Source organism: Nannobrachium achirus, assembly GCF_963921795.1.
Source record: "Nannobrachium achirus genome assembly, chromosome: 5".
NCBI classification, from domain to species: domain Eukaryota; kingdom Metazoa; phylum Chordata; class Actinopteri; order Myctophiformes; family Myctophidae; genus Nannobrachium; species Nannobrachium achirus.
The window spans coordinates 45,435,421-45,461,884 of NC_137814.1; the positions used below are offsets into that span (position 1 = coordinate 45,435,421).

The following is a 26,464-nucleotide window of genomic DNA, read 5'->3' on the forward strand; positions in this document are numbered from 1 at the left end:
GTGGCCACACCAGACTCTTATGGCTTCACTGTGATGTGTTTACAGTAGCTCAATAGAGGCGAAGACAGCCATATAATTAGGAAAAAACAAAACAATAAACTAAATACACAAAACAGGGAAAACTGCCTTCCAACCGTCTTGTTTAAAGTGTCAGCGATGGGGAATGGGGGCCGATTAGGGAGAATAAAGTGAACGGTCGGAAACAAATGACACAAGCTGTTTTTCTTTTCCTCTGTACGCCTCTGCCCTCCTCTTCTCCCTGTCCTTAGATAGTCCCACAGGCAACTGCACTCTCACTGTGGCTTACGGCAATCCCTTCACAAAAAAACGTGGCACTTTAAATGCAAATTTTCCCTCTCCCACTTTTTTTAAGGGTGTGTGTGGGGTAGGCAATGGTTAGCGGGGGGATTTGGGGTACACACTGACAAGAGATAATCCCTCACTGAGTTGCATGGGGGAGACTGGCAAAATAACTTTCTTCTGGGAAATAATCGAGACGCGCGCAGATTGCTTAAGCGACTCGCCACCTGCCAGCTTTTGTGAAAGGGAACTTGCTCCCTTTTAATGTAAGTGTTGGTTTCCTGGTGGGCCTGTTAATGGAGTCGTACAAATGACTGGAGAACATCTGAGAAAAGAGGCCCTCCATAATCCATTAGAACACAGTGCATTATGGGATACAAGACACTCAATGCCGGCTCTCTCTCTCCGACAGAAAGGCAAAACGGGATACATTTACATCCCAGGAAATGTAGCAACTCAACCACCCTCTCTCTCTCTCTCCCGTCTTTTACCTCGTACTCCTGGGAGAAGCGGAGGCCGTCGTTGGCTTTCAGGCGCTCTATGTGGTCGGCCAGGTCGCTCACGGGAATGGGCGGGTGCTCCCTCATTCCTGGAACAGGAAGGAGGAGAGAGAAACATTAAGCATGGAGAAACGGACATGGTCCTTTTGAGAAGACAATGACGACGACAATAACAACAACAACACTTGGTTTGACCACAGTGTGAGCGAGGCTGCCAGTGGGACCATGGGGTGACTGTGGCAACGGTGAGCAGAGTGCACTGTGCTGAAGAATGCATGAGGAGAGAGAGAGAGAGAGAGGGAGAGAGAGAGAGAGAGAGAGAGAGAGAGAGAGAGAGAGAGAGAGAGAGAGAGAGAGAGAGAGGGAGAGAGAGAGAGAGAGAGAGGGAGAGAAAGTTTGAGAAAACAGATAAAGAAGGAAAAGGGACATAATAAAACAAAAAAGTATAGAGAGAAAGAGGGTATACAGAGAGAGAGAGAGAGCAAGAGAGAGAATGAGAGAGAGTGCACAAGTTCAACAAAGTGTTCGGTGACATTTTGGTGACGTCGTTGCCATGCTAAAAGTGGGGGCGGAGGTGGGGCTGGGGTGAAGAACAGCGATGCACATGAGTGACTGGAGTGAGCATGCTCCTGGAAGGAGAAGAAGCAGGAAGCAGACATCTCCCCCGGACCCCACAACGTTCCCTCCTCTGATGGAAGAGAGATGGCGGCTGATTGAGTGACAACCAAGATGATCATGAAGAGTCCACAAATCAGTCTTACTGTCACGTCTGGGCAAATAAAATAAAATAAAATAAAATAAAATAAAATAAAAGCACAGACTGGTCACTAGCCAAGTCTCCTCATCATTTGAAACTCCCCACAATAAAGTATCTTTTTTGGCCCAGCCCAGGGCGTGTTGGGCTGGATTAAATTCAAACCGTCCTCCCCGCTGCTCTGTAGATTTCTCATCGCTGAGCTATTGGATGATTTATTGCTAATCTACCGGCACAAATTTCCCCCGTGCCTCTGAACTTGGCAATGTTGTGTGCCTAAATGGATTGCCAGGAACTTGCCTCATGTCTCGGGTGGGCGGCTGTGTGTGGACACGCGAGGACGCGCCAGCGACGTTTAAGATGTGTACATCACACATGTTCATTAAACAGGTGGCTGTATTAACAATAGCGCCTTTTTAAGTGGGATTTGGCTGAAATATGTGAGTAAGATAATGGGTTATGGTCTTGGATACGCTGCCACTACACACTCATTATTGCCACAGTTGCTACTGACGACTAATGGCTCGCTAACTGCAGCCATTGCGCGGGACAAGACCTGACCAATTAGACTAATTTAATACTATCTTGCTGTGGGTGTCTGCCTGACTGTAAGCATATTAAAGTGTGTATGTGTGCGTGCATATATTCAGCCAGGTCTTTTACAGTCATGTTGTTGGTTTAATGAACGGTGAAGAGGGAGATAACCATGCCTAATGGACAGTAAGCTGAACTGGCTCTGACCTGCTCAGCTACCCATGAACCTCTCTACGCTTCCTGACCAAAAAGGAGCTGTGGAAAAGTCAGCATAAATGAGACCTTTACCTTTTGCGAGAGAAAAAAAAAATCCCACATCCCACTTATATCATGTTACTGCAGTTTGGTTCCCCCCCGTGAGATACATAAATAAATAAACAAACAAATGACAGTATTTCCGTTGTGGGCAGAGATGTCCGTCGGAATTGCAACGGAGGAATGAGACTGGGCGTGAGACGAGAGAGAGAGAGAGAGGGAGGGAGAGAGAGAAGGAGACTGCACGTGTGGGAAATACATAGTAGGGGGAGAGAGAGAGAGAGGGAGAGAGAGAGACTAACTTGGAGTGTTGGGGCAGCGGTGAGAGCTGGGACCTGTAGAAAAGAAGGAGAGTGGAAGGAGGAGGCAAGAAGAGAAACACCCATCAGAGTAGACGGCTAAAAAAAGACTCACACCAGCCTTTTTGTACATCCTCAAAGAGTTAAATTAACAATGCAGATTTTTTACTGTGCACACACTACAGCACATAGTTGTAAGTACTGTAGTAGCAAGGTAGGAAACAAACTCTGTCCATTGGTTTGAAGTGGCCGGTGGAATGCAAAGTTCGGCTGTGAACTTTGCTTCTTTTATTTTGCATGCCAAATGCCTTTTTTTGTTATTCATTTTTTTTTTTGCGGGGGACGACAAGATAACGGACTGGCTTTTTGCCTGCAGAAGTGCCTGCTGTATTAGGCGAGCTTAGCAGCCGCATCGAAGAGTTTATCAGCATTTGGCAGGTGGTGTGTGCGTGTGCTGTTCCCCATCCTGTTTGCAAATGACAACTACTACTGTCTTGCTGTGATCTTATGTGAGTGCTGGAATGCGGCAGATCCAGCCAATCAGGAGAGCTCAGAATATGTCAGCAGAGTTGACAATTGATAGGAAAGAACAAAACATACTAATTGTCTAATTGTCTCTTTACAACTGTCCTGTGTCCTAAAACCAAAGCCCCAACCATGATAACTGTCTCCAGCTCTGTCCAAGGATAGACCTGAGCAGCATCCCCATAGCCCACTGTTTCCCAAACACTGGCTTCGGGACCCATTTGTGGGTCGCGGACACATTTTTATGGGTCCCTTAATTTTTTGTTTGCTACAATTTGCTTTTAATTATTATTATTGCTAAACATTTTCAATAAAAGTCCCCCAAAAAAACTAACATTTTCATGAATTAAAAACAAAATTCAATTATTTTTTTCTGTAATTTCATGAAGAAATCGAAGGAAAATCTAAGAAATTCCATAAATTAGAACACATACAGTACAAGCTCACAACACGGTGTGAAGCTTGTAGATCTGCGGTCCCTGGTAAACGTCGAATTTCTCTTTTGGGACTCAAGCTAAAAAGTTTGGGAACCACTGCCATAACCCCAGACCCACACATACAGTAGATACCCACACTGGCCACACACAAACACGCACTGACACACACACCCACACACGCACACACTAGCACAAGGTCTGGTCTGAGCAATGGACTGTGCGGGGAGATTGGGTTCCAAAGAGACGTAATCAACTGGACTACTTCAGAACAATAATCACCAAGGATTTCTCCAGCCGTGTGTGCGACGTGTCCAAGATCCAGGGGGAGAGAGAGAGAGAGAAGGCAGAGAAATGGTCCATAATGTACCTCACAGAAGACCAGACACTCACTGATTTTGATAATCACTAGTTTGGAAGTTATGGCGAAGGTTGAAGGAGTGGGGACGGGGAGAGAGAGAGAAAGAACAGAATGAGAGAAAGAGAGATGGCCTACAGGGGCAATGGAAGACAAAAGAGAAAGGAGGCAGGGAGGGAGTAGTACTAGAACGGCACTCTTTTAGAGCTGCAGCTCTGCTTAATTCCTCTGCAGGGGTTCAAAAGGGCTATGTGTATGCATGGGCGTCACACCAAATTCTGGGCCCTGGGTACAGGGATTCACTGCGGGGCCCCCCATGAATGTTAACTATTGAAAAATAGCAGATATACAAGCTCACAGCGCGGCACCGAGTGCCGCGCTGCGAGCTTGTAGATCTGCTATTTTTGAAAAATGGTGAAAATGTGTGCAAGAAACGTATGTTTTATTATCATACCTCCAGACAAGGTCCCCCTCAAACGTTTTCATGTCAAGGACCCCCAAGATGATGTGTATTTGACCATGGACCCCCATCTCAAAATATTTAGTTCCAGGGACCCCCCCCAGAAGCAAAATTTGAGTTACAAATGTTCCCTTAAAAAATACATGTATGATTTGCACACATTTTCACGACTTTTCCAAAACAGCAGATCTACAAGCTCGCAGCGCGGCACTCGGTGCCACGCTGTGAGCTTGTATATCTGCTATTTTTCAATAGCTAAAGTTACTAGGGCCCCTCCACCTTGGGCCCTAATAACTCAGTCCCACTTTCCCCACCCTTGTGACGCCCCTGTGTGTATGTGTGTGTGCGTGCAAGATGAGTGGGCTCTCTAATAACCCATGCGAAGGATTTTGTGCGCGTGAGCACACACACGCGTGCACGCCTGCCTGCCTGCACGCACGCACACACACAGAGTTGACATTTCCTCTCTGCGCCATTGTTCCCTCTGCCTGCCTCACCTTGACATCAGAGGCAGCAGGACTCATTACCAGCTGGGGGAATGAAAGAAAGCTCTGGATGGGAGGAGGAGGAGTAGAAGAGATAAGGAAAGAGAGACAGACAAACAGAAGACAGACAGACAGACAGACAGACAGACAGAGTGGCCAGGAGGAAAGAGGAGGGTGTGGTTGATGCTGACGGACCCCCTTGGCTTCAACGGCTGAACCCTGATGCTATCTGAATTCATGCGGCATAGCTCAGCTTCACAGCAACTTAGCACTGGATATAGCTGCACTGCAGCGTGCTTTTTAGGAACGCTTAGTTTAATTTTGTGTATTTCTGAGTCACCGTCATTGTGTGTTAGCGACACATTTGTGATCTGGACGGGGTTCATAGGCTGAGGAGGGACAACGATGTTAACTGTACCTCATCATTGTACTGTACAGACACCATGTGGTACCATTGTAGTTATGAGTCATGCAATCTTGCAGTGTTTTCTTTGGAAAATGGATGACTTTGCAGATTAATTGCAGGAAGCAATTTGTTTCCCCATTTTGGAATAAAACTCTAACTCCCCACATGGAAAAATATATTCTGTATGCAGCTGCATATGGATAAACCACCAGATATGAGATCATCCTATATTATTATAGTATATTGAAAGTAAAATGTTGACTATTCTTTGTATATTCTATATTCTTAAAGAACTATACACAAAACTTCTATAGATGGTTTCAACAGTTTATTGTTGACTAGGAGATGTGTGAAACCCATGCCAACATCCAGTCAGCGTGCATCTGCGTGTATCCGCAGATTCCGCACGCACACACACACACACGCGCGCGCGTGCGCTCAAATAAAACTGATCGGAAAATCAATGGATAAAAAAATTATATCAATTGTAGGCTAGCCTGACAGCTGTTTCCCACGGCAACGGTTACAAACAGGATGGTCACAAAGTGGGAATATCCAGGGCAGCTGTTTTATTGTTTAGAGCCCAAAACTGTATAATGTATAAATCCTATACATACAGTAATATTATGATACTATATGGAACATTCCACATACAATTATGCAGTGGCTTTTTTACAAGCTCACAACGCGTCGCAATGCAACGCTAAAAGTATTACTTGAGTAAATGTACTTAGTTATCACTGACCATAATATGGTCAGTGGTGTAATGTTTGGGTACCATATTATGGTAAATATAATATAAATGTTCTATAGCAGTGGTTCCTAAACCTTTTAGCTCGAGACCCAAAAAAAGAAATTAGACAATTTTGCACGGGACCCAAACTAGTGAAAACAGCAGCTCACAACGCGATGCTTCACACCATGTTGTTAGCTTGTCGATCGTCTGTTTCTACAAAGAAAAATGTCCGCGGCCCACAAATGGGTCCCGCCCGACACAGTGCTTTGGGAACCAGTGTTCTACAGACAAAGACTGCTGCATACAGTACCTGGTGTCTGGTAGTTGAGCCTCCTCATCTCCACCGGGTCGGAGGTGTTGGCCAACAGGGAGTCCTTCACCCCACCGGAGTGCTCGTCCTTGGGCAGGGGAGAGGCCCGCTTCCTGAAGGGTCCAGAGGGAGAGAGAGAGAGTTAGAATGAAGACCTGGAACGCATTATTACGCATTACTTTAACCATTATTGTATGCTTTAACTATTGAAAAATAGCAGATATACAAGCTCACAGCACGGCACCGAGTGCGACGCTGAAAGCTTATTTTAGCTATTTTTGGAAAACAGTGAAAATCTGTGCAAGTCTTTGAATATTTTTGACCCGATTCTATAAATCTCTCCTAAATCCTAACAGGTTTCTGAATCATTGCTGCTCAAACCTTTTCATGTAAAGGACCCCCAAAATGACATGTATTTGGCCGTGGACCCCCATCTCAAAATGTGTTGTTCCAGGGACACCCAGAGGCAAATATTTTAGAAATGTATTTTCGCTTTTAAAAGTGTATATTCAAAGATTTGCAATGAATTTCACGATTTTACAAAAATAGCAGATCTATTGCTCACAGCCACGCTTTGAGCTTGTATATCTGCTATTTTTCAATCGGTGAAGTATAAAATAATTGGGTTAATTGCTATAGTTTCCCACCATCCTTATCGGTAGCATCCTTATCGGACACACCGGCGCTATGGCCTCAACCAAACGCAAATAACGATGACACAGGAAGAGAAGGCTGTCGGGAGGGGGGGAGGAAACGTAGCCTGTGGTGATGGCTCACATGATGAGGTTAATGGTATTGGTTACCCATTCGGAGGGCCAGTTCAAAGGATTAGGCAGAGTGCATAACCCCCACTCTTGAAGCATAATTTATACTTCGTTACATACTGTTTTTTTTTGCACGCTGCGGTCCGGATGCGAAAATATAGCCGAGCTAGGAGCTCAGTAGCGCGTCATGAACTTAGTAGTTCAGCTGTGTTCGGCACGTGACTCCATCATACAAGGGAGGGAGAATAAATTAGGATGTTGACTTCCTCCATACGGTTGCTGTCCAACCGGAGGGGTTTAATGCGTTAGAAGAAATCCTGTTATCTCCCCGGAGTGGGCTAGGTTAGGTTTGTTTGCTGCTGCTGGATGGGTGACAGCTGCTCTGTGTGTGTGTGTGTGTGTGTGTGTGTGTGTGTGTGTGTGTGTGTGTGTGTGTGTGTGTGTGTGTGTGTGTGTGTGTGTGTGTGTACATATGTGTACAGTATGTTTGTGAACAGCAATTGGTTTTAATGTTTGATTTTCCTTGCTGTGTGTATGTTGTGTGTGTGTGTGTGTGTGTGTGTGTGTGTGTGTGTGTGTGTGTGTGTGTGTGTGTGTGTGTGTGTGTGTCTATGTTTTCATGCGTGCATGCACTGCACTGTATGTGTGACAGAGAGTGCATGTGTGTGTGAATCTACAAATGGCACATTGTGTTTACTGGCTTTCCAGATTGAGAGAAAAACAGGCACATGCTGTAATTAGCTCATCAGCTGGGTGGCTCAACATGGGGTAATTAGACCCGTTCTGCAGCACCTGCTCTGCCAAGCCTAGCCTAGCCTATAGCCCAGCTCTGTGTAGCACAAAAAAAGAGCTTGGACTAGCTCGGCTGTGGTTTCCTCCATCAGACGTGGGAGAGGAGAGGGAAGAGAGAATTTGAGGTCTGGGGGGAGGGAGTGAGAACGTGAGAGCAAGAGCGAGAGAGAATGCAATCTGACGGTATTCTAATGCTCAGGCAACCAGCATATGGTGATGTACAGTACTTGCAGATGCATATGTATATGCTGTATACTGTACTGTATATGAGAGAGTATATGCATTCTGTATATACACTCACTGTTTCTCTTGTGTATTCTGTAAATTAGTCACAAACAGCCAAACACAAGTGTGGGCTTGGACACACGCACGCACGCATGCATGCACACAGACACACACACAAGCACACACACAAGCACGCACACACAGAGACATCCACCCAGCTGCAGACAACGCAAGCCTCCCTGGCTGAATGCAAATGGAACAGGGCGTCAGGAAGCATCAGGGCGCCCTGTGGAAATTTCACATCTCATTGCACTCCATTTGCAAGTGGTGAGCGTAGGTGTTTAGGCAGCAGCAGTGCCTTCTGTGGTGAGAATACATAAAGCTGGTGGGCGTACAGCTCTGCCCGGGGTCCCCCTCTCTCAGCCTCCCAGCGCCTAGCCCACGACCGCCGCCACCTGTTATGCGATGCTGTGGGGGGCTTAAGCCAATGCTAACTGCGTGACGACTAATCTACAGCGAGGATCTCTTTCCTCTCCGACTGTGAGAGTCGTGCCAGCCCGTGTCCGGTTTTCCCAGGGTCTGCTGCTGGGTCGGTGGGGGAGGGCGGGGGCGGAGGAGTGCAGGCAAATTTTTATGATGTGCATTTCTGCACTCCCCTCTCTTCCTCTCTCCCCAAGCAAACAGATGCCAATCTCCACCACGCTTTGACGCCAGGCTAACTTAAACATGGCAGCGCGGCTCAATAAGGGTATTCATCTCACACTCGCTGGGAGGGCAGAAGCTGTGTGCAGGTGTGTGTGTATGCGTGTGACCGGGGTTGTGCTTAATGAGGGAAGTACAGAGCCCTTTGTTGAGCTTTTTGCCCACAAGGAAGTGGTAATGGAACGAGAGAAAAAAAAGAGAGCAGAAAAATCTCTAAAAAAAAGGGATTCTCGTGTGGAAAATGTCAGCTTAGAAGATGGTAACATTTCTATTTGGGCGGCGCTCCCCTGGCTGACATTTACTTCACAATGGCCCATTCAGCAGCAGGTGAGGTCCTGGTAGAATTCAGATGGGGCCAATCTTGAAGGGGCAATGCTGACACAGGGATAATGAAAGACCAAGTGCGAAGACAAACCACACGGCGGACAGGGAGATGTGAGGGAAACACTGGAAACGGTTGTGGGACATGCATTGGTTATATGGATGTGTGTGTGACCCGGGGGTTCCTCTGACCCCAATTATCAAGGGCTGCAGAGTCCACTTCCTTTTCATCTCTTCTTTAGTAGTTGTATAATGTAAATGAGTCTGCAGAGTGCGGGTGGGAGGGTCAGCAGCAGACCAATGGTCTCGCGTTTGCCACTCGTTTCGTAGCCCTCCGCCTACCGATAAGTCTGGTGTCTTCTAAATTCAACGTGGTTGCTAAAACTGTGTGGGAACACTTCAGAGATTTAAAGAATAAAGGCATTGCAGTCTTTAGTGCTGTCCTTGATTTTAGGGTGGTGGCAGGACTGGTTTCTGCAGCAGTGGGCGTAAGAGTAGGTTTGTTCTCGGCACTGTTCTAGCAACTACCTTGTGCTGTGATGTCACAAGATGTATGCAGTGATCTCTGATCGTCTTTCAAAGCTAGACCATCTGACTGAAGACGCAACGCCTCTTGGCCAACCCTGCAGCCCTTGAGGAACGGACGAGCACCATCAAAATTCACAACACAAATGAAGAGGGTACGTTTGAATGAAGGGGGTAGATGGGAGTTGTGACTGAGGCACGATGGTAGCTTTACCCACCTTTCCTGTTTGCTGCATTCACAGAGGGTAAAGAGAAGGAGGAAGAGGAGGAAGGGGGGATTAGAGAGGGATTAATAACGTCAATATGGACCCCCAAGACTACTCTAACTTCTCCAGAGTCCAAACCGCTTTTCCCCCCCTTTTTTTCTGCCGACTCTGTATACTAGAGCTCAACCATGAACTTTCCACACTCTCAAACACCCCGCATACCGAGAGTGCAGCAGGGATGAAGACGCTGAAGTTAACGTTGAAGTTGGCGCTTATGGAAAATACCCTCCCCCCGTCCCCCATTGTTCGCCGTCGGTGCGTGTTGGTCTTGGCGGCCACAGGCCAGGCCGGGGCTACAAAAACAACCCCTCAGCAGAACGCCATTATGTCTTCACGTCACGCTGCCAGTCGGCGTGCGAGAGGGGGGCCCCTTCCTGGGGGCCCTCCCTACCACTACACCTCCTGTCATTCTGCGTGTGCGCACGGAGGGAGAAAAAAGGTCCCTCAAACAGACACTCCACAGCAGTGAGCTGTGAGAAAGCTCTCCGGGCCTATTATTAACAAGTCTCTGTCTGAGAATACTGGTATGAGGCAGATATACACAGAGAATGCCTGGCAGCTGGGACGACGATGGCAGATTGGGAGAATTTTGCCGGTGGAGTCATCGCGGTGCAAACAGGCGGAGGTAACAGTATGCGCTAGAGAGATGCACTTAAGTTTCTAGGCTTGGTTTCTATGAAAGCTTGTTATTTTTTTGTTTTTTTGTTTTGTTTTTACCACTAAAGCCATACTTTATCGCATGACAGATAGCGCAAACAAGCGATCTGCACGTTCACAATGCGTTAAGAGATCGGCAAGCTTGCAGATCGGCTATTTTAGCTTAGTTTCTTTAAATACATTTTGTGTGTTTCTGCTGCAGACAGAAGAATTCATAATAATGGCAAACTTATAAGCAGAATTAATAATAATTAATGACAATTAACATTTCTGATGCTATCAGTCAACCAAAGTGATGAGCAGTATTTTTAGTGTTCACTGTTAACAATCTATACAGTATACAGTACTGTACCTGCAGTTATCCTAATCCAGGTGGACACTGACAATCTAATATTTTAGCAGATAACCACTTTGGTTGGACACTTTTAAGTCTTATTATAGGCTGCTAATCAGAATAATGCAAACACAGAAGAGGTCAGTCGTGTAATAATAACATCTAAGTCAAAGCTGTGTAAAGATCAACGTGTGTCTGGGTTTTTCAATCTCGATCTACACTACACTATATATATATATATCCATCCATACTGGTCTTCTGATATATAAAAAGACATGCTTGCCCACCTCTGATCTATGGTGTGTGTGTGTGTGTGTGTGTGTGTGTGTGTGTGTGTGTGTGTGTGTGTGTGTGTGTGTGTGTGTGTGGGTGCACAACAAGCTTTGAGGGAGTACAGCAGAGTGTGTGGACAGAATATTGACAGGATAATAAGCATGAGGCAGCCTAACTCTGTCAAGCTTGAGGACACCATCCAAAGTAATAGGGTAAGAACAGGCCAGGCCTGGGCCCTGGGCCAGCGGTCCAGCAGCCACCTATAGGCACAAAAGCAGTCTGACAGTGCATCGGCGGCATGTCTGTCCCCGTCTCTTTCCTCTGTTTCCTGTCTATCTCCACTTTGAAACTGAAAAATAAAGGCAGAATAAGCCCAAAAATATCTTGAGAACATGGCGGCCGTGTCCACTGAGTTCAATGGAGAAGTGGCGGTATGTTACATTCGGTTTCTCAAGCCATATTTCCTTTGCAGTGACCACTGTGTGTTATCCCCGCGCACGTACACACGCACACACACACATTATTACTTTTCCAAACTTTCTGACACCCTGTCAACCTGTGCTGTTCCAGTGTCAGGTGCCATTTTGGCTGCGTTTTAAGCACGCTCAACCGTTAAAAACAATCCAAAGCCTGGCAGCCAGAAAAGGGGATTTTCCGAATGGGAAGTCAAGTCTGTCTTTGGTCCCTCTCTCTCCACCTTCCTAGCCCCACACTTCCCCTTACACGGCATATTTCGGTAATAAAATTGGACGTCACAGTTCCATGTGAGAGCACCTTGATGGAAGTGGCGTGTCTCATTAGTATGCCTGATGCAACGCAAGGTAACCTGCATCTGTGGCACAGAAATCCCACCTCACACATGCATGCACACACACCAATAACCACACCCGCACAGAACCGCTCAAACAGAATCAAAGAGGCACACACACACACATACACATGAAAGAAGGGACTTTACCTCTTGAACAGCAGGATGGCGATGACTATGATGATGATGAGCACCACCGCCAACACTGGACCCATGACCCACAACATCTCTGGTTGCTCCATGCTCTGTGCCACGCTGCCAAGCATCACCTGGATGGGGTCCGAGTAGGGACTGGCAGAGAACGTCCTCTGTAAAGGGAACGCAGAGGAGAGGAGAAAAAACATGAGCTGGAAGAAGTGAGCGCTGAACTGATGGTGCAAAAGCTGCAGTGGCTTGCCACTATGAGTGTCCATTTAAGTCAGAGAGTGCACAAATGGAACCAAATGGACCTTTAGAGGTCCATTTGGTTCCATCTGAGGATGAATAATAATCGCTAAGAATATAATCGACACTTGCAGCGCTGCAATTTCACTTTTGCTATTTGACCTGCTGACTGCCTGGTTGAATAGCTACTGCAGCTACTGTGTCCTGCCTAATAGCAGACACACTAACCAGACAGAATCCAAGAGTTTAACAGCAGGCTAATGTTGGGCTGGTCTTAATCGTCCACAGTGGTTGCAAGCACAGATATGCACACATCCCAAAGGTTTTCAGTCCTCAACTTTGAGGGGGAAAAACAAAAGAAGCAAACAAACAAAAAAGCAAAAGAAGAAAGCGGAAATCAACACATTCCTGTATGTGCAGATTCCCACTTTCTCAGCACTACTGGGATGCTCGCCAGCGATTTGAGGATTTGACTGCTGAACACGCTGTAAAAACTGTCGATACATTTCTGATGTTTTACTGACGACAATAACCATCTCTGTGTACTTTGCCATGTTTTCATTCAAGCTCAGCATCAGTGGGTGTACAAAACTGTCAGTGAGTGTGTGTGTGTGTGTGTGTGTGTGTGTGTGTGTGTGTGTGTGTGTGTGTGTGTGTGTGTGTGTGTGTGTGTGTGTGTGTGTGTGTGTGTGTGTGTGTTTGTGTGTGTGTGTGAGAGAGAGAGAGAGAGAGAGAGAGAGAGAGAGAGAGAGAGATACAGATACCATAGGTGGGGAGGCAGAGTGATGAGAGTGCATGTCTCCTGGTGGCCGAGATAAATGGGGGTCTAAGGAGAAGACTCATCTCCCCTTCATTAGTGTTCACACCGTGACGGAAGAGGAGGGGAGGGAGGAGGGGAGAGGAGGTGTAGCGCTATATTCCGCCCCAGTTTCTAAATGAGCCGTCTCTCAGCTTTTTTTCCCTTTTCAAATTATGAGACTGCAGGAGGGGGACAGAGGACGTGTGTGTGCATGCACGTGTGTGTGTGTGTGTGTGTGTGTGTGTGTGTGTGTGTGTGTGTGTGTGTGTGTGTGTGTGTGTGTGTGTGTGTGTGTGCGTGCGCGTGTGTGTTTGTGTGTGTGGGAAACGAGCGAGCAAGGCGGCCTCCACTGTGCAGAGTTCAAGAAAAATGGACCTGCTGCACGAGACGCTAGGCGACAGATGAAGAGGTAGAAAAAGTAGCCGAGGAAGAAGGGAGCGAGAAAGAGAGGAGGAGGAGGGGAGAGGAGGGGAGGGAAGGAGAGGTGAAGCATCCGTCATTAGTACTTTTGCATGCCCTGCTACCGGCACTGTGACGGGGAGAGAGAGATAGAGAGACAGAGATAGAGAGAGAGAGAGAGAGGAGGGCGAAGGGAACCGGAGGGAAGGGAAAGAGAGGAGAATGGGTGACAGATCACAGTCCCCGGAGGGGAACGGGGCTACCCAGCATGCAGCGGGAGCGGCAGGCGACAGTAATCCGTATCATTAGCCGCGCAGCAACCGGCTCTTTGGCGCGCAGGCAGATATTAAGCCATCATGACCGGGAACTTAAAGATTTTAACCACTTTAACACGTTATTTGATACTTCAGTGCCGCGCTGTGAGCTTGTATATCTGCTATTTTTGAAAAATCATGGCAATTTGTGCAAATCTTTGAATGTATATATATATTTTAAAGCGAACATTTCTAGCTCAAATCTTTGCTTCTCGGGGTCCCTGGAACAACATATTTGTAGTTGGGCGTCCGCGGCCAAACAAATATAATTTTGGGGATTCTTGACATGGAAAGGTTTAAGAACCACTGATCATAGAAACACACATTTTTTTAAAACCTTTAGAAGGATTTAGAAGGCATCTGTAGAATCGGCACCAGGTATTAATGAGTTAATTGGAAAGATAAGCTGAGATGAGCTGAGAGAGACCTGAGTCTCTGTCACAGAGCTCTCTTATCGCCTGTCCTCTTGGGTGACATGGAGGAAGACGCGCGCGTGTGTGTGTGTGTGTGTGTGTGTGTGTGTGTGTGTGTGTGTGTGTGTGTGTGTGTGTATGACTGTGTGTAGGCGATGCGTAGCCCTGTATGAGTGTTTAAAGCATGTCTCAATCATGCCTACGTGAGAACCAGCACGTCCTGCACTCATGCGGGCGCAAAACAGGAGATTAGCCGAGTCAGGATGACTGACCGGATTTACATTTCTGCTGATAGATGGAACACAGCAGCTATGCTGCTCACTCTTCTTTTTTTCTCCCCCGCTCTCTTCGCATCTGTCATGCACACATGGACCGACAGACACACGCGGGCGGACGGACACGCATACACACACACGCACACACACACACACGCACATCAGCAGCAAGATACAGTAGGCCTTTCCAGCGCTGTGTTTCTAATGTAATCAACCGACACAAATGGAATGTCACGACGGTGGAACGCTGTTGATTTGATGACACCGCGAAAACTTCCTGTTTCTTAGGAAGAAGGCTTAAAGAAGAAAAAAGGGCCCAGGATACGACGCTGCAGGGAATCCTGGGAAAAAAATAAATTCTTTCTTCTTTCTTTTCAGTGTGACAAATGACTGCAGCTGTGCTCTGTGTGGAAAAGGCGATGAAGGGATCGAGGACAGAAAAAGAAGAGGAGGAGGAGGAGGAGGAGGAGAGGTAGAAGAAAAGACAGGAAAGAAAAGAAAAGAGTGTGTTCTCTCTCTCGCTCTCTCTTGCTCTTTCTCTCCCTTGGTCACGGCAGAGTTGTGGGATCATCCATTTGAACGGCCCCCAAAATCTGATAAAAGCTCGTCACACACACACACACACACACAGCTCCTGATGCCTCCACCCTCACAGTTGCCTGAATGACAATGGAGAGCAATAAAACAATGACTGTGTGTGTGTGTGTGTGTGTGTGTGTGTGTGTGTGTGTGTGTGTGTGTGTGTGTGTGTGTGTGTGTGTGTGTGTGTGTGTGTGTGTGTGTATGTGTGTGTGCGTGTGTGATATTATATCTGACTGTACTGTCTCAGTAAGGGTAACTGTCAATGATACTGGACATCATGTATCACCAACTAACACACGCAGGTACCTGGTAGGGTTAGAACAACAGAGGCAGCAACAACACTGGACTGGTCTAAAATTACAGGGAAAGCTAGCATGTATTCCCACTGCAGATCATACGGTTTCTCACACAATATTCAAGAACTATGCAGTTGATGAGGATATTCTTACATTTGCAGTTAAAGCCAGATTACAGGTTCTTCCAACCAGACTCAATCTCTCTCTGTGGTACCCTAACACGTTTCCTCCTCATTGCCTGCACCACGACAACATTCCACCCATAGAATCACTGTCACATATTCTAAATGGCTGCCATGTATACAAGGGAATGTATATTTACAGGCATGATAGAATTGTTGACCTACTGGTTAAGAACATGCTTTCAGACCGGTACATCCCACCATCCTCCGTTAAAGTCTATACCCACACAAGGATTTCACCTATCATGTTCATGCTGTGCAATTACCAAGTTGACACTTTCTCAAATGTGACAGCCAATACACCAGATGTTATTGTTGTTGATGAAGAAGAGAGCAGAGAAGTCACCATCTTAGAAGTAGGCTGTACGTTTGACTACAGTCTGGAAGAGGCATTCCTTGCTAAGGTTCTAAAATACCAACTTCTCAAAAATGAGATTGAACAACTTGGGTACAACTGTAAACTACTTGTGTTTATATTTGGAAGCCTTGGCCATGTCCAAGCCAAAAGCCAAAGCATTGGCAAAATTCCGCTCAATATCTGTGATAATAGGCAGCTGCCATATATGGAGGAGACGATGCTTCTTGTATCCATAGACTAAGATTAGACATACCGGTACAGTATCAAAGAGATTCTGAACTTGATGAGTGCATCTACCAGTATTTGCAATTGTGTATGCAATTGTGCATGTGTTTGTGTGTAATAAAGTGTGCAGGAATCAAAGAGATGAAAACAAGTTTATGCTGTGCAAGTGCATGCTGTATACTGTACTGTATATGCATACACGTTTGTGAGTATTTATGTGAATGCTGCTGTTTGACGCATGTGGATTTGACAGAATAATACCGAGGGGGAGGGAACTAGAAATGCATTTATGTCCGTACGCATTAGGAATGAGTGTTTGCATGTGTCTACTGCAAGTGAGAGAATGTGTGTGGCGTACATGTACTGCACTGTCCCGTATGTGTTCAGAAACATTGTAAACATGCATTCTGTGTGTACTGAATGTGCGCTTCGTTTTGTTTCTCTCTCTGAGACATTTGCTCCTCTCCTCCTTGCCTTGGTGAGCGTGCGTTCGCCTGAGTCACATCCACAGCGAGGGAGCGCGCAGTCGTCTCTTTAAGTGTTTGTTTGAGACGGGGCGCCAGAGAGCAGGAGTCAGTGGGAACAAAGCACAGGGGAGTGCGGGGGCGAGAGATACAGAGGCAGGGAAGAGAGAGAGAGAGAGAGAGAGAGAGAGAGAGAGAGAGAGAGAGAGAGAGAGTGAGAGAGTGTCATAGAGAAAGAGACCTGTACATGATAGGTCTTTTTTTTCCTTTTTTACTTTGATCTCATGATGATGCTAATAAAGCATACTGACTTGAATTAATTGATGGAGGGACGGAGTAAGAGAGAGAGGGAGAGAGAGAGCGAGAGACAAAGAGAGAGAGAGAGAGAGAGAGAGACAGAGAGAGAGAGAGAGAGAGAGAGAGAGAGAGAGAGAGAGAGACAGGGAGAGAGAGACAGGGAGAGAGACAGACAGATCAGTGTTTGTACACTAGTGGTGCATTGTCTGTTTTACCTGGCCTGTGGCTGTATGGACTCATTTTGAAATATGAATTATTTAAGTTTGTTTTTTCTGTCTGTAACAGTGTTTTTAATTATGCTGCCGTCTGCCTTGGCCCTCAAAATCGAAAAAGATCTGAATGGCGACTTCCCTGGTTAAATACAGAGGACGTTACTGTATGTATGTATACAGTAGTACAGTAGCCTATAGCATATACGGTATACTGCTCTAGCACTAGCTAGCCAACCAGTCCACTGTGCTGCTCTCCTGAGCCTCAGGGAGCGGTGATGGCTACTACAGGCACGTTTGTTTTGCCTTGCCGTCGACCTTACTCCCCCCCCCCCCCAAAAAAAACTGCACAAATTAGCCGCAGGGCCGTGAGTGAGTCAGACAAACAAAAAATAAATAAAAGAAGAAAAACCCCATAAATAAACAACATAACACACACACATTATGTGTCTGGAGTTCTCCCGTTTTCTCTCTCTCTTGTTCTCTCTCTTCTCGCCTCCCTGGGGAAGCCGAAGAGCCACGGTTGAAAATGAGAGGGAGGAGGAAGCACAACAGAAAGGGAGGGAGAGGAGAGAGAGAGAGAGAGAAAGAACTCCTCTGAAATAATAAAAGCAAAGACAATAAGAATACAAAATAGGAAAAAAGGTAGAGTGATGGGGAGAAAATAGTACAGAGTACAGAGTGAGAGACTCGAGAGTGTGTGAGAGAAATGGGAAATGAAACGCGAGAAAGCATGCCTTCATTTATCTGTCATGCTATGTGGCTGCAGGGACTAGCTAATCTCGCCAGCTGCCCTCTGCCCTCTTCTCCTCTCTGTCTATCATCCCTCATACCCCCCCCCCCCTCCTCCTTTTTCCACTCCCTCCCCCTCTAACCAGGAAAAAGTCTGTCCCTCGCTCTGCCTGAACACAAAGTGCCCTCACATCATACCTGCAGGCATCACCACAGGCAGAGGCACACAAACACTTACTATCTCTCTCTCTCTGCCTCTGCCTCTGTGTCCCTGCCTTACTTAACTCTCCCTCCCTTTCTCCCTCTCTCCTCTAACGCCACCGATTATCAACCTTTTTCATTTCAATGACCCCCAGCATAATTGTGATTTTTGACCCCAATTTGCACGGCAAAACCCTCTGTGTTATTTAACTGAGAGTTACAAGACCAGTTTCAAGATCCACCATGAGAACCAGTGGTCTAGCTCAGGGGTTTTCAAAGTGGGTGACGGGGCACCCTGGGGAGCCGCGACGGCAGTTCAGGGGTGCCGCGAGATAATTTGATAATATTTGAAATTTATTTGGACATTTAAAAATATATCATTCATCATTTTAAACTTAAAGTACAAAGTTATTTTCAGTCAGTTCTAACTAAAATGGCTATTATCTCGCTTTCCTCGCAACATAATCGCTAAAATATGCTATAAATATAAGGTGCTCGGGGTGAAAATTAGGAATTTAATAATGTAGGGGTGCCTCGGATGAAAAAAAAAAAAAAGATATTTATAGGGTTGCCCTGAGGCAAAAAAGTTTAGTAACCCCTGGTCTAGCTAACCTGACTTCTGCCAGCATTTCACCCAACCTTCTGCGTGAGATGTTATCCCTCGCTCACAAAGTGTCAAAACTCAAAACTCATCTTGTCAAAAAGTGTTTGGACAGAGAGGTTGAAGCCTTCGAATTTCGTTGCTATTACCGCCAAGCCGTGTTTGCGAGTGTGCGCGTGGAATACAAACGCTCAGCGCTCGTAAAAACAAACAAATAAAGAAATAAATGAAATGGCAGGTGAAATACTGCCCATAAAAGGGAGAGGCGGCACATAATAGCGTGCCGCGGTAGCCTTCCTCGCGTTCGCGTGTGCGTTTCATCTGGGCATCATCAGAGCAACGGAAGGGACGTGGGGGGAGGAAAAAATAAAGAGCCCCACCCCCTCTACCTTTTTTCTTCTCCCTCAAATCCAGGGCTGTCTCTCCCCCCCGTTTCCTCTCTGACACACATCACACAACATTTCATCCCTCACTCCCTCTCTCCTTTTATCATTTTAAATGATACTGTTTATACACACCCGGCCTCTCTCATCCCATTTCACACTTCCCTCGGCTTGTTTATGTGCCTCGGGTGTTGGAGAGGGGAGACATGAAGGCACACACACACACACATCGTCGTTGTCGGGTGGAAACCTTGTATGTCCAAAACCGGTTTGTTTTGTGTTTATCATTTTTAAAAGGATTTAAACTAGTGAAAACAGCCGATCTACAAGCACACAATGCCTCGCACCGCGAGGCGTTGTGTGCTTGTAGATCAGCTGTTTTCACTACTTTTGTGCGACAGCCTTGTGTGTTGAAGCAGTGCTTTACTTTGCTTTACACATTTGAAACTTGGAGATACGAGGTTTCTGCCCGACAGTGACGATATGCTATCCTCCTTTCTCATTCTCTCCTTTTTTATTATCCCTTCCTTCCTTCCATCCTTCCTCATCCTCTTCTCCCCCACTGAACCCTCCGTGACTGATTATTGGCTGTCGATATACACTATATATTGCCGGACAGCACGTGAGGTCTTAGTAAACAGAGAGGTGGTCCTGTTTGATCTATGCCCGGGGGGATTGAAGCCAAGGGGCTTTGGATGAGGAAGAGGGACTTATGAGAGAGGTAGCATAGTAAAACAAAGATAGTATTTACTATAGCAGTTCATGGAGTATCTTTACTGTGCCTGGGCTCTGGTGGAGGGCTGTCTTGAGGCCTGTTACATGCCATATACGCATTAACACTTTCATGAGGATTGTGTTGAATTTTCTTTTTATCAAATAAGCCTTACCGTGGAATTAACTTTTCCCAAGGAGTTAGAAGCAATGTGTGTGTGTGTGTGTGTGTGTGTGTGTGTGTGTGTGTGTGTGTGTGTGTGTGTGTGTGTGTGTGTGTGTGACTGTCATTGCGATCAATGGACTGACCTCCTATAATGTCCACCTCAGCAGACCAGCTCTGATCCCATCTCTTACGTGAAGCCTGATTGATCCACCTGATACTGTGTGTGTGTGTGTGTGTGTATGTGAGTGTATGTGTGTGTGTGTGTGTGTGTGTGTGTGTGTGTGTGTGTGTGTGTGTGTGTGTGTGTGTGTGTGTGTGTGTGTGTGTCTATATATATACACTAGGGGTGTAACGATACATTTTAATAGCGATTCGATACATATCACGATACATGGTTGACGATACGATACATGGACCATATTGGTTCATTCATGGCAATACGATACGATTCGATTCAATGATTTAAAATCGATATAGTAACTATTTAGCAAAGACATTAAATCTGGGTGAAAGGTGTGGATAGTGCAGGTTTTTAAGGGAAACATGTATTATTATCGATATAAATAAGTAAACACAGTGATTATCTGCCAAATACATGGACATTGTATATTGACAAACCTGCACCTTGACATGAACCCAGAGATTACACACATTTATCGATAGACCAGTGTAGCTATATGGAAAGGAAAAGTAATTAAACCCCTCCTTTTAAATTTTTCTTCTTAAAAATGCTAAATACAATGCACAAGTAGGTAGTATCAATACGATTCGATTTTAGCTGTTTTCATTTCGATATACTTCGATTTTTCAAGTTAAAAATGATATTTCGATACAGTTACTATATCGTTACACCCCTAATATACACAAATAGACAGAGTATATATATATACACGCACATACACACACTATATTGTATATCCCCGTGCATAAACCAAGGCGGAAAGCATGGAGCAGCAATGACGATTTTAAGCGTCCTTTGATGTCAAGTGCCTGATGCTTGAACTACTCCATTCTCCCTTGTCCACTGCTACCCGTTCCTCTCATCTCAGAGCAAAAAAAAAAAGAGGGGGGGATTAATGGAGGGGCTTTAGGGACACTTAAAGGCTACGTTTCATGGGAATCAGGGCCCGCTTTATGGGCTCCCGTGGGCACTATGGCCAGACCTTCGTCTCCCCCCTTAACTCTCAGTTGCACTAATCAATCCCGCCTGCACTCGCCACGGTGGGGCAGAAGGCAAGGAATAGGGACAGAAAGAGACAGAGAGAGAAAGAGAGGAAGAGAGACAGAGAGAGAGAGAGAGGAGGGGACAAAACCAAGAAAAAGCGGGAGAGTCAAAAGTGAGAAGCAGTGAAGAGGTATAGGAACAATAAATTACATGACAGAGAGAGTGACAGAGTTAGAAAGCGAGAGGAGTAGCAACGGGATTCTGTCATTGGGGTTTTTGGACAGGCAGCATACAGTAGGTTGGCCAAGACTTTAGTCACTACTGAATATGCATGAAGTGTGCACTGGAAGAGCCCAGAGTAATGGTTGTCGCTCTCTGCTTCCTGCAGCGAGGTTTTCTCCAGACTGACCCAGGACGGAGAGCCCTCCTCCGTGTTAGGCCTGCTTCTTTGACAAGCGTTACAGGGCTTCAACTCGGACAGCTGGCACTATAGTATTCTGAGCCGTAAAGAGGACCCTGCACGTCTCCAGAATGGTGTCGGGAGTCAGGAATCTTGCTGTCCCGTCTGATAAGAGGGCCGGACGTGAGCTCTGCGCTGGCACTGACTTTTACGGGGGAGTGATGTTGGGAAAGGCAGGGGGTGGGGGTGGGGGGCAGTAAAAGACAACAACGGCAGCAATTTGGCTTGGCCTTTTCAAGAAGAGATGTCGTAATTTTTGACAGGGGCGAAGTGACCGTGTCGTTGGAGGCTGAGCGCCGCGCGATAAACCTGAACCAGCGTAATTTGCAAGATGTAAAGGTTATTGATTTCCATACACGGTGCACAGAACAGGATTGGGAGACAGTTTGCTGTACATTTACTCCACCTGGATTTTTTAAATCCTTGAGTCAACTAATTAACAATCTACAGTAAATGACAGTAAAGTGTGTGTGTTAGGGCTTTCACCAACTAGTCGACTATTCGACTAGTCGACTAGTAAAACCACTAGTCGATCTTGTAGGTACTGGTCGACTAGTCGTAAAAAAAAAAAAAAAAAAAAAATCATTTTCGTTTTTTGTTTTTTTTTCTACATTATGTAGGCCTAGCAAGCTAATTTCAATTCGATTTAGTTATAGTTTTATTTTTAACAACCATTATAAACGGAATATAATTATCCAGTCACCCACAGTGCATCCAGCAGCATCTCCCTGACCGGCGGGGGTTAATCTCAGAGTTCACCCAAAGTTCATCCAGTGTCATTGCTGCACACCGCAGCTTGTCCACTACAGAGACTACGCTACGCTACAGTACAGACAGGGTTGTTAGGGTTACTTTTAAAAAGGAATCCCCTACAGTTACAAGTTACTTGCAAAGAAAATGTAGTCAGTAACGTAATCTGATTATCACAATTTAAAAAGTAACTACTAGTTACTTTCAGTTACTTTTGGATTACTGTTTAGCAAAACTCTCTAATTAAATAAAACAAGTTTTACCATTGATAACTAGACAAGAATATTGAGCCAATGAAATTAGGAAAAGGACAACAGAATCTTACTTAAGCGAAGTGGCAGTACTTTACACTGATGCAACTTGATTATTTTATTGTTTGGCGTTATAACTTATTTGTAAAATTGATGAGGGCAAAGGGGAGAATGTAATCCAGCATGTAACCCCCATCATTCAGATCCGTTACTGTAATCCAGATTACTCATTTTAAAATGTAACCTGAGACTTTACAAGTTACCTGTTTTTTGTAATCTGATTACGTAATCCCGTTACATGTAATCCGTTACTTAACAACCCTGAGTACAGAATAGTTGTCAGTTTATAATGGTAGCGCAAACAAAGCAGCAAGTGAAGAATGAAGACATAGCCTTAGTTCACAACAGACTGCCCGACGTTCGTTTGATTAGAAGTAATTAAAAGACGTGGTTTGTTTGTGTAGTGACTAGCGAGCTAGCCTAAAGCCTAGCCTAGCCAACGGGCAGAATGGATTATTGTGGACTTTGAGAGACACAGCAGATTTTGGTGAGTACATGGGTTTCCATGCCTTATTACTGTAGCAGCTATGCTGGTCTTGTTATGTTGCACACGTATGTTGTACACGTAACGAGGCACACGTGGGTTTGTGTGGGTATATGTTGTCATGGTAACTTGGCTGCTGTGGAAAGCCGTGCCACTGCGCTCTTTATTATGACATAATATGTTAACGACTAGTCGACTAGTCGACTACCAGTGTCTTTGACTAGTCGATCTGTAAAAAATACTAGAAGTGAAAGCCCTAGTGTGTGTGTGTGTGTGTGTGTGTGTGTGTGTGTGTGTTAGGGCATTCACAAATAGTGATTTTTAGTATTCGAATTATTCGACCTCAAAGTATTCGAATAGTCGAATATTCGACAGGACTGGCCAAACTGACAAATATTAAGTAAGCAAGAGGTGAACATTGTGAAAATAGCCGATCTACATGCTCACAACGCCTCGTGTTGAGAGGCGTTGTGAGCATGTAGATCTGCTATTTTCACAATATTTATCTGCGGAACCGAGTCACATTAAATGTAATACCTACAATTCCAAGTGCTTGTCAGGGTGGGGGTCCCCAGTTCAAATATGTTTATTTTGAGGGTCACAGCCTAAAAAGGTTTGAGAACCCCTGGTATAGATCGTTAACAAATTCATCCACCAGGGGCATTGACAACTCATTCTTATGACTTCCTATCTTGCCAAGTTTTATAAATTATATTTTTTGGAGAAAAAAAAAAAAAAAAGCGAATATTCGACTTCGGTGAACAACATCGAATAGCGACTTTGATATACGAATATTTGGTGAATGCCCTAGTGTGTGTGTGCGCGCATGCATGCGTGCATTTTAGTACATGTACTGAGTCTCTTACATGTTTGTCGCTGGTGTCCTGCTCCTGCTCCTTGAGTGCGGCCAGGACGAAGCAGAGGTACTGCTGGTGCTGCAGGGGCTTGTTGTAGAACCCGTTGTAGGTCTTCTCGTCCCCCAGGGTAAAGGTGGAGGGCAGGGAGTTCAGCTTGGCCGCGATGTAGGGCTTGGCCGAGTCCAGCTGACGCCTCCGCCTCCGCCTCAGGACCAGGCCCTCGGTCGACTCCATCAGCTGTGGCAGAGCAGGACCCAGAGGGCAACGGTCAGTCAGAGGGGCAATAGTCGCAAGTCGGAAATGTAAACATTCATCCAGTGAGACCTGGTGCTAGATTGTTCTTTTTTATTTTAGTTATTAAAAACCCATTTAGGCCTAGAATTATTGAATGCTTCAACCAGTGAAAAATAGCAGATATACAAGCTCACAGCGCGGCTCCGAGTGCCGCGCTGCGAGCTTGTAGATCTGCTATTTTTGAAAAAGTCGTGAAAATGTGTTGCAAATCTTTGAATATATGTATTTTCAAAGCAAACGTTTGTAACTCAAATTTTGCTTCTGGGGGGTCCTTGGAACTAAATATTTTGAGATGTTGGTCCGTGGCCAAATACATATCATTTTGGGGGTCCTTCACATGAAACGGTTTGAGAACCACTGACATAGTAGTCTCTCAAGAACAGGCTAACTGAGCTCCAGTAAAGTAAAAAGGACATTTTCTTTGACGATAGCTAGCCAGATTGCTGACATAGAAACATAGGGTTTTTCAAAAAATCTTAGAAGGATTTAAAAGACACTTATAGAATTCATGATTTTTGAAAAATAGCAGATCTACAAGCTCGCAGCGCGGCACTCGGTGAGGCGCTGTGAGCTTGTATATCTGCTATTTTTCAATAGTTAAAGCATAAAATAATGATACACAATAATGTGTACCCGTTCTAAATCGGTTAATTTACACAAAATGCTAATTCAAAGTTCATGTTATTATTATTGTTTACGACCATTTTTATTGTTAGTGATGAAGGCACATGGGGTATGAGCAATGTGCGTTAGAAATAACATTTTACTGTGGCAACTGAGTACTGACATGTCCTACAATTACCAACACCTTGTTATAATGTTAAAAACACAATCTAGGTCACGACTCCTGTTCCTGATTAAGGGTCACTGTGTTTTCACTTTTAACTAACTCATCAAGCAGGTCTCTCTTATTCTAAATCATGTTTAAACCGAGATTCCTCCATCTATTTTGAATGGAAGAATCTGGTGATGTCAAGTTTGAGGGCCGGTCGTTTTGTTTCATTTCAATGTCCTGCGTACGTGCAAAACGCACGAGCCGGTCATCGGCTGCTCGACATAGGCGCTCACTCGCCTCAGGGCCTCGTTAATGGCACACCCGTCAAATTAGGTAAAAAAGTCATGCATGTAAAACCATTCTTTATTCAGTTGAGAGTGAAATAAAAACAAGTGCTCCCCTCCGCCTGGTCCATCCAATCTAGCACTAACCGCCTCAGAGCATTCTGATGGACTGCTCTCTGGTGGGTGTCAGGATGATTATTAGCTTTTTTCCCCCACACAATTTCACAATGGTGTTCCTACATTTGCCATGCATATAAAACACACTCTTACGTGACTCACACTTGCTTTGATGGGAACAGCTGTTGATTGAAATGCGACCTTTCGTTTTACGGGATGGACTCTAGACCTGTCCCGAAACAGCACCTCCCTAACAACACCTGCTACCTGCTACCCATGGAGATCTTGTTTGTACTACCACTGTGCCTCCGTAAAAAAAGACTTGTACCTGTAATACTTTTTATACTGATATTTTTTGGCTCAATGATGCGGTTTGATGTCCTCGAACGGTACAGTGTGAGCACAGTTGGGTGATTACCCCAGCAACTCTCATTCTGTGCCCCGCGAGCAACGGGCCTGTTAAATAAATGAACAGCAGCCTCCAGCAGCGCAACATTGTCTGTGGGTTTTCATATGCATTTTGTTCTCTCCGTCAAATGGTGTCTCGCACATCGCTCCTGACTGTGGCTTTATTAAATCATTATGTTGGTGGGAGGAGACATTGGCCTGCTTCTGCATTTAATGATTCAGGGAGTCTCGCGTCTCTTCTCTCAGCTCGGTGTCTCCACTCTCGTTCCTACTGGGAGCCCCCAAACAATGATCCAAGCCACACACTTTTACTTAAAAATGATGCTATTAATATTTAGGCGTGTCATTTAGCCGCAGTTCCCCTCCGGCGGATACAGGCCGGCTTTGTTCAATGGAATAATAAAACAGTCATAAATCTTTATCAGCATTTGAATTCTTTATGTGCAACTTTTGTTTGGAGTGTGCAAATACAAAAAGAAAAAAGACTAAAAATGACTATGGGAAAGGGGGATGGAACAGAAGCAGTTAATATATGATGTTGCAGA

The 26,464-nt window shown here is 45.4% G+C and overlaps 1 protein-coding gene across 5 annotated transcripts in view; it reads right to left on the reverse strand.

The window, feature by feature from the left end:
• LOC308285612 (receptor-type tyrosine-protein phosphatase F) overlaps positions 1-26,464 on the reverse strand; it is a 169,239-nt gene that overhangs the window by 35,230 nt on the left and 107,545 nt on the right. For 3 of the 5 annotated variants that reach the window (XM_080726423.1, XM_080726424.1, XM_080726422.1), the window contains 5 exons: positions 24,051-24,278; positions 12,174-12,331; positions 6,357-6,469; positions 2,646-2,678; positions 792-889 (listed from right to left, as the gene is read on the reverse strand). In XM_080726423.1, the coding sequence (XP_080582549.1) occupies positions 792-889; positions 2,646-2,678; positions 6,357-6,469; positions 12,174-12,331; positions 24,051-24,278 (630 nt within the window). The remainder of the gene's footprint in view (positions 1-791; positions 890-2,645; positions 2,679-6,356; positions 6,470-12,173; positions 12,332-24,050; positions 24,279-26,464) is intronic. The other 2 variants (XM_080726426.1, XM_080726425.1) reach the window with 1 other exon arrangement.